Below are 8982 nucleotides of genomic sequence, written 5' to 3' on the forward strand. Positions count from 1 at the left end.
GAACACCCGGGTGTCGATACCAGCATGGCTGCTAGTTCTCATCCTTATGGGCACTGGTGTGACTGGTCAAGGTAATTTTCCCCACAATCATTTCATACTATTTGGTTTATATAGTTATTACAGTTTATTGCAGCGTATGTAGCTCAACCATAAGGCAAAATTATCCAAGATTCGTGCCTATCGGAATTTCAAATTCGCCGAAATGTAAATATCAGCTCAGAGGGACTGCATTACGACGAAACTTCACTTTTCATGATGGAGGACTGCTCAAATCATTCCAAATTATCAAGGATGAAAATTGTTCAAAGATGTATATATGCATATCCCAATTTCAACAGATTGCCCCTCTGATTACACTGCCTACGGAGGATTCTGCTTCAAAGCGTATGGAGAAAGGAAACCCTATGACGAGGCCAGGCAGGTGTGTGCAGACGACGGCGGTCTTTTGGCTATGCCGAAGGACAGCGACGTGGACAACTTCTTGGTGAACACTCTGAGGAATCCAAGTGCGCATTACTGGATCGGTCTGAACGACCAGGAAAGTGAGCGCACGTGGATTTGGGAAGATGGAACTCCACATAACAGAACCGGTGACTTCGGCCGCTGGCACCCTAATGAACCCAACCACGTGAACCATGACGATGACTGCTCATTCTACCACTATGGAGAAGCTGCTTCATGGACCGACATGTCGTGCTCTCGGTCGGAATTGTTCATCTGCCAAGTGGACCTAAATGTTGTGAATCCAGGTGTGACAAATTTACGGCATTCGTGAATTGTTTTTTTTTTCAAGAACCGTCTCCGAGATATCATTGCTCAACTTTGTTTCTTTGAAAGTTACATTTCTTACGCTGTGTGACTATGACTTACAACAATCACAAGAATGTGTAACATTTCCAGCGTAGATAGATTTTGCCAATATGATAAGCCTACTTTTCCATGCTGTATTTGTTGGCACAGATCATTGCAACCCCAACCCTTGTGAGAATGGTGGCGTGTGCACCGAGATCGGCGTCATGTCCTACAGGTGTGCATGTCCGGATGGCTGGTCAGGACACAACTGTCAATTTCGTAAGTTGCTCTCTTTTGCGTTCCATCCTTCCATCTTTGTTCAATTATTGACATGTTCCCCGCGACATAACGTTTTTTTTATTATAAAAAATCCCGTCCTACTCATTGCTTCCTTCGATTGCCTAAATCGTGCTCTTGTCAACATTTTGTATTCGTGGGAGATTGTATGATTCCCAGTACAAATTCGTTTTGTACACTGTTGATTAGAATTATCGCAATTTCAACAGATTGCGCTCCTGCATACACTCCATTTGGAGCTTCGTGCTTTAAGGCATTCTGGGAAAAGAAACCCTATGACGAGGCCAGGCAGTGGTGTGCAAACGACGGCGGTCTTTTGGCCATGCCGAAGGACAGCGACGTGGACAACTTCTTGGTGAACACTCTGAGGAATCCAAATTCTCATTACTGGATCGGTCTGAACGACCAGGAAAGTGAGCGCACGTGGATTTGGGAAGATGGAACTCCATTTAACAGAACCGGTGACTTCGGCCGCTGGCTTCCTAATGAACCCAACCACTTGGGCCATGACGAGGACTGCGCACACTACCACTATGGAGAAGCTGCTGAATGGACCGACATGTCGTGCGCTAGGTCAGAAGCGTTCATCTGCCAAGTGGAACTCGACGTTGTGAATCCAGGTGTGATAACTTTACGGCATTCGTGAATTGTTTGTTTTCTTTCAAGTACCGTCTCCGAGATAATTGCTCTACTTTGTTTCTTTGAAAGTTACATTTCTTACGCTGTGTGACTATGACTTACAACAATCACAAGAATGTGTAACATTTCCAGCGTAGATAGATTTTGCCAATATGATAAGCCTACTTTTCCATGCTGTATTTGTTGGCACAGATCATTGCAACCCCAACCCTTGTGAGAATGGTGGCGTGTGCACCGAGATCGGCGTCATGTCCTACAGGTGTGCATGTCCGGAGGGCTGGTCGGGACACAACTGTCAATTTAGTAAGTTGCTCTCTTTTACATTCCATCTATTCTTTGTTCATTAGTTACTGATGTTCTCCGTGACGTAACGACGATGATTTTCACGCCCTACCCATTTGCTTCCTTCGAGTGTGGAAAACATTTTGTATTCGTGGGAGATTGTATGATTCCTAGTACAAATTCGTATTGTACTTTTTTTTCACCTTTGGGAATGCATGTGCTGCAGTGCAATGTGAACCAGTCAGAATTGCCCTGATGACGGTGACAGACGGTCACCGAAACGTCGGCTGAATAAATGACTAGGTCGTGAAAAAAGAGTCTCTTTACTCATTCGTATTGTACACTGTTGAGGCGTAACACTACCTACCTTAGGAGCTATCACAATTTCAACAGATTGCCCTCCTGCATACACTCCACACGGGGGGTCGTGCTTTAAGGCTTTCTGGGAGAAGAAACCCTACAGCGAGGCCAGACAGTGGTGTGCAAACGACGGCGGTCTTTTGGCCATGCCGCGGGACAGCAACGTGGACAACTTCTTGTTGAACACTCTGAGGAATCCAAATTCTCATTACTGGATCGGTCTGAACGACCTGGCCACTGAGGGCGTGTGGATGTGGGAAGATGGAACTCCACATGACACAACTGCTGACTACAACCGCTGGTATCCGGGAGAACCCAATGGCGTGAACACAGACGATGACTGCTCATTCTACCACCAAGGAGAAGCTGCTACATGGGGCGACATGTCGTGCTCTCGGTCGGAGTCGTTCATGTGCCAACTGCAACGCGGTAAGTCATGAAATATATAACATTGTTAAAGGTTTCTGTTGCACTTAGCTTCGATTTGGTTTGTGTTTGTTTATTCGCACATATAATGAAATAAATAGAATAAATACAATTACATTAAAGAAAACCAATGTGCAGTAAGGGGTAGGAAGCCATCAGGGTTTGTACAGGGCCCGCCTCCTTCATAACTTAATTAACAAATGATAGTCATGAAATTAATATGATGATTGAAAAGGAATTAACGGAAAAGAAAGGTATAGCTAGCAAAACGAATACAAATAAATGAATATCATTATAGCAATTGAAAATGAATTAACGGAAACAAAGATATTGCAAAGAAAACTAATACATGGTTTAACAAAGGTCACTAAATACAAAATAAATTTTGCAGGACCGGGAACCATTATGGAAATTAATACAACTGAATTATTCTAAATGATTACACAAATGAATTTGGATTCTTTGTATCCACAGATGTCGATGAATGTGCAGAAGGCTCAGACAACTGCCACGAGCAAGCAACATGTGCTAACACAGACGGTGGGTTCACCTGTACCTGTAACAGTGGCTACAGCGGGAATGGAGTCACCTGTACCGGTAAGATCATACGATTTGGTTGTACATCAGTAAAACGTTTTTAACGATTTGGATTAACTTCACTGAGATCCATTTCACAAGGTCTCATAAGTTTGTGGAGCGCGATTGCCGTTTCATTTCACAGCACAAATTCTCAATTGCATATGTTTGTTTAGCTTTGTTAATTTGGATTCTTTGTATCCACAGATGTCGATGAATGTGCAGATGACTCAGACAACTGCCAGGAGCAAGCAACCTGTGCTAACACAGACGGTGGGTTCACCTGTACCTGTAACAGCGGTTACAGCGGGGACGGAGTCACCTGTACCGGTAAGATCATTGAGTTTGGTTACACATCTTCAGTAAACATTGAGTTTTCACTTAATGATTTGGGTTAACACTGTTTTATTTCACAACACAACCCTCTCATAGGTTTTGTTTAGCACTGTCGCCATTTTATTTCAAAGCACAAATTCACAATTGCATAGGTTTGTTTAGCACTAGTAATTTGGATTCTTTGTATCCACAGATGTCGATGAATGTACAGATGACTCAGACAACTGCCACCAGCAAGCAACCTGTACTAACACAGACGGTGGGTTCACCTGTGCCTGTAACAGCGGTTACAACGGGGACGGAGTCACCTGCACGGGTACGGAATACCCCTCTACTTCGTACATGTAAAAATACACTCTTCTATTTGCCTAATATATACACAGACGAAGCACGTAGCAAAATCCTGGGTCTACACAGAGTTCCACCAAACATGCTGTGACTGGTGGGCCACAAAAAAGTTTGAAACTGTTAAAATTCTCACTCAGTGTTTGTTGCACATACAGATCATGTGTTGCTAGTATGCACATACATGCGCTGCCTAAGGAGACACCTACTTTGTAATTTCCTTTACAGGTTTGTCTGACCTGACCTTCACCGATGTGGAGATGGACTACATGATCCTGTCCTGGACGGCGCCCGCCGGGGTGTCACGGTACCGACTCCGTTATAGTCATGCCGGGGCTTCGTACCAGGACCTGTCTCCCCCGCCAGCACCGAGCGACACCACGGCCACCGTAGCCGGACTGTTGGCAGACACAGAGTACACCTTCACCCTGACTGCGTTTGGAGCTGACGGCGAGCAAATAGGAGAGATCACCGGGACAGAGACAACAGGTTAGTCGATACAATATGGCGTGGATGGAGAACAAGCTTAGGTCTGCCAACGCATGACGAAAGAAAGTCTACAGCTTCCTTCGTCCCAATAAAAGGAAATTCAGTAAATACTTCACTGTGTTGTTGACATGGATTTGACTATGTATGATATAGTCATTATGAATGCATGTATAGAAAAGACTCTGCTCACTCTGCACGGATAACGTTTTCAGCTGAGGTTATCGTGAATGTGGAGTGCTATGAGGACTACATGACCGTGGCCTTCCCCAGAGCAGTGCTAGAAGCTGCAGGGGTCACGTTGGACTTGCACTTGTTGGACGACAGCTGCCGTTCGACAGTTACCGACCAGTTTGTGACTCTTGTGGCCCCCCTTCAATCCTGCGGGACGATACAGGATGTAAGTAGAACAAAATACATGATGGTCACAGGCAGAACAAAAATACATGGGGTGAGCGGGATTGCTATACAAGTGCCTATCAAGTTACTATCAATGCCTACAAATTGGGAGAATGGCATTTCGTAACATATACCTACTGTTTATGTATTATTCATTAAGTTTCGTCGCATTTCCCTTATTTTCACAGTCGTCAGAAGATGACAAATTCATCTTCACTAACGAGGCCATCGGCAGTCAGGAAACGGCTGATAACGGCGCTGTGAGAGGAACGCCCTTCAGTAAGAGGTTCCAGTGTGAGTTCGTCCGTCAGTACGTGGTCTCACAGGGAAGGCAGATCATGTACAACATTCCACTTCCTCGGTAAGACTTGCCATACATGTCACTACATACACAACTGCACATGCACTAGGGCTGATTTGTTACAATCATCATCAACATTACAGTGTCAGTAAAGTTCGGCTCCTAAAAACTCAAGGCATCGCTCATAAACAAATAATCCATGTTAGTGCTGGATTTTCTACTGATGAGATACAAATTCCTTGAATAGAATCAAGATACATTCATTCTCTTCTTATCACCAATCCGTATGGTTGTCTATCTGTACAGTGTGCAAGTCGTAGACGGGAAAACCAGTTTCACCTTCGAGATGCACATGTATACATCGAGTGACTTTACTGCTACATATGAGTCACCCGACTTCCCGTTGCAGGTGAGATACTTCCTTCCTAACTACTTATGTCTTACAAGTCCAAACCATGCTCCAAATTCCCGTTGTGCCCAGGCCTAGGCTGGGTGCCTCATTTTGTTCACAAATCAGCTTCAATGTAAAAAATTTCGTTTCAGTTAAGCTTATCATGCATATTGGTGTACTATTATAATATGGCACAATAATCACGTTTCGCCTTACTGGTTCTTCTTCCAACGCGCAACACGACCGTTTTATTTTATTTCTCCATGGTTAGGTGTCCTCATCTGACCATCTGAACTTCGGATTGAGCGTGAAATCCCCGCTGAACAACCTGCAGCTGTTCGCTCTCCACTGCCTGGCCACACCGACTACCGACCCCTGCTGCCACGCCAAGCGTTAGCATCATTCAAGACGGGTATGTCCTGTTCAGATACTTCCCTTGCATCACAGGTACCAACATTGGGTACATCGGGTTAAACTCACATGTTCTCAATTGAAAACCACTAGTAGAATACAAAGTCTGCCTTTCTTTAACAGCGGCGATTGAATAATCATCTGTGGCATTCATGATCACTTCTCTCCTCTAGGTGTGACATCGACCCAACGCTTCAACTGGACAGTACACTGTCTAACGACATGGCCTTATACTACTCTATCCAATCATTTACCTTCCCCAACATTGACGATCCTAGCCTGGTAAATATGAAATAAAGAGACATGTAAACTTTGGTTTGATGGTGGGCTGTGTTGACTGTCAGCTCAAATTTGATTTCCCTTTTATTTCAGATATAAGGTGGTGATCTCTTAATAGGTGTAATGTGTGTCCTGAACGCTGCGCAATGCTTTTTGTTCAATTCTTCCAAGCCAGCAAAAACAGTTCGCATCTGAAAGGGTTGCAAATAATCATATGTCAGAGAGGGCAGTTTCTCGTCTCTAGCTGTACATCTCTATATCATGTCTCCTTCATTGCTCTCTGGAACATTTCTTTGTGCCTGAATATTTGTCTATGCTACCTCGTGGTATTTGGGTACATTGAAAGGCACGACGGTGCACAAGATTCATGCAGATGTTGTCGTTACCCCGCGCCAGGTGTACATCCACTGCACCATGGTAGTCTGCTTCAAAGACGACACGAACTCGCGGTGCAGTGAGGGCTGTGTCCCCGCAGCACGACGCAGGCGCGCCGTGTCTGACGAGAGCGAGGCCCGAGTGCGACGTGCGAGTGAAAATGACCACCAGGCCGACATCATGCAGGGACCCTTCGCAGTTAAGGGGGGACAAAACCAAGGTAGATTTTGTATATCACGTACAGTGTTTTTTCTGTGCCTCTAGTTCACTACAACATTTCTTTTTCATGATTCTTTTGCGAAGATACGTAATCTCAAGGACTATTCTGAACGCGTCCCTAGAATCATTTTGTCGAGATCTGCTGCATTTTACCATTTGCAACTTGATAAGCTTAAGTTCATAATAGTGCTTATACAGTTCTGCCAGTGCAGATGCATGCACACTAGTTTAAAGTGAGGGAAATAGACAGTATAAATACTATATCTCTGTGCCGTTCCACAGCCTCCACCGTCCCCACTGTCGGCATCGCTGTGGGGATAGTTGCGGGTATAGCCGGCGCCCTCCTGGTGGTATTTGCCGTCTTGCTGGTGAGGAAGAGACGTGGTCGTGACGCCAAGGAGCAGGCTGAGGATCGTGTCGGTGAGTAAGATATCCATGTACAAAATCTCTTGGTAAATACTACACTGTACATAATGCATGTCTTGATCAAAGAATGCCTGTTCATTCAGTAAGTCAACATGGTACTAGTAATGTACAATGCATAGATTTCAATGCCTCTAGTATAGTCAATTTTCTGCATTCCGTCATTTGGTAACATTCGGTAACAGATCGAATCCACTGAGCAAACAACAATTAACCCATACTAGCAATTGATCATACACGATAAGCATTGGTTTATCCACCACGGTTTGGTTCTTTTCTCAATTTTTATTTTTATTTCGTTTCAGGTTTTGACAACTATTCGCTTGAGCTCTGGGGAAAGGACAAGGCTGCCAACGGCACCCCTAAACCTGAGTAGTCGTGTTTTGTGTGAGGCTCGAAATGTGAGCATGAGCCGTATTCGTGGATAGCAACCCAAATTTCTCTCCCTCCTTCTCCTCCCTCCACTCACTCCATTTCTCTTTCTCTTTATCTATCTTACACGCATACGCACAGGCGCACTCACACACACACACACGCACGCACACACTCATACTCATTCATTCTTTCTACTCATCTTGAACCATGTTGTTTTCTTTATCGTTCTTCCTTCGCAATCTACAGAACTTATTTTTCATTCTTTATCTCTTTTGAACGTTATCATATGCACATATATTCATAGAAAATCCTGTTGGAATTTAGGTAGGAAAGCTGACAACTGTTAAAATGGCAATTTTGATGGCGAAATCAATCAATAAAACATAATCAATCAATCAATCAATCAATCAAAAACACAACATTGAAGAACATTCCACAACACATAGCATTTAATTTGTAACGTTAGATTGCGAAAATTTCAAATTTGTCAAAGGACCAAATATGTAACAGACCACGTGTGGCGGACGACATATAAACAGAACACCTGTGACACAATATGTCTCCAATGCTACGCATAAATCATCATAACACAAACACGGTAAAGACGTCGGATATACGTGTAGTTAGGAAGCAGTTGTCAGCTGAACAAAAAAAAAAAAATGCCGGTGCTTTACGGTACCATTCCTGCCACCACCGTGTGACAGACATGACGACCAGCATGTCCCACCTGTTAGAGACACAACCTCAGAGTCCTGTGGGGAATATTTCGAAAGGCTTATCAAGAATTTGAGTCAGACATGGTGGCCGTCATATCTGCAATTGACAACCGTCAGATTCAGGAGAAAGACAAAAGAGGATAGGATAGGATTGAAAATGGCCAAAGAGCAGTGAGACTGGTTGTCAAACATTGTGGAATAATCGGCTTTTAAGGTTTCATAACATGTAATAATATGCAAATTATATGTATACCTGCCAAGTCTAAATAGTTACATGTATATATTAAAGGAAAGCAACACAAAAAATTGAAAATCCTACTATACTATGCTAACTTTCATGCTGATATACTATGCTAAATATACCCCAAAGTCAAGTTCTCGCTTGTTTTACATTAGTCCGTCATAGTTCTGGCATTTCTCAACATTTAAACTTGCGCCGTGATGACAGCTACTTACCTGATAATTAAGTTAGGTGATGTCACTGATCTACATTTACCAACCATAATGAATAGTGCCTTTAATTTGATTTTTCTTTGCGATGGATTTTGAGGAAC

The 8982-nt window shown here is 43.6% G+C and overlaps 1 protein-coding gene across 1 annotated transcript; it reads left to right on the top strand.

Moving 5' to 3' along the window:
* Positions 1 to 365: 365 nt before the first annotated feature.
* On the top strand, positions 366 to 7839 carry LOC109485433. Its single transcript, XM_019789041.1, is given in 18 exon segments — positions 366 to 749; positions 961 to 1071; positions 1299 to 1709; positions 1921 to 2031; positions 2404 to 2799; positions 3271 to 3393; positions 3580 to 3702; positions 3902 to 4024; positions 4282 to 4542; positions 4755 to 4939; positions 5127 to 5299; positions 5546 to 5648; positions 5902 to 6003; positions 6005 to 6042; positions 6215 to 6323; positions 6717 to 6919; positions 7195 to 7334; positions 7643 to 7839. Coding segments are annotated over 18 exon segments (3081 nt in total). The 5' UTR covers positions 366 to 451; the 3' UTR covers positions 7714 to 7839.
* The last annotated feature ends 1143 nt before the right edge of the window (positions 7840 to 8982 follow it).

This window comes from Branchiostoma belcheri, unplaced genomic scaffold, assembly GCF_001625305.1.
Source record: "Branchiostoma belcheri isolate BF01 breed outbred unplaced genomic scaffold, Haploidv18h27 scaffold752, whole genome shotgun sequence".
Classification (NCBI taxonomy): Eukaryota; Metazoa; Chordata; class Leptocardii; order Amphioxiformes; family Branchiostomatidae; genus Branchiostoma; species Branchiostoma belcheri.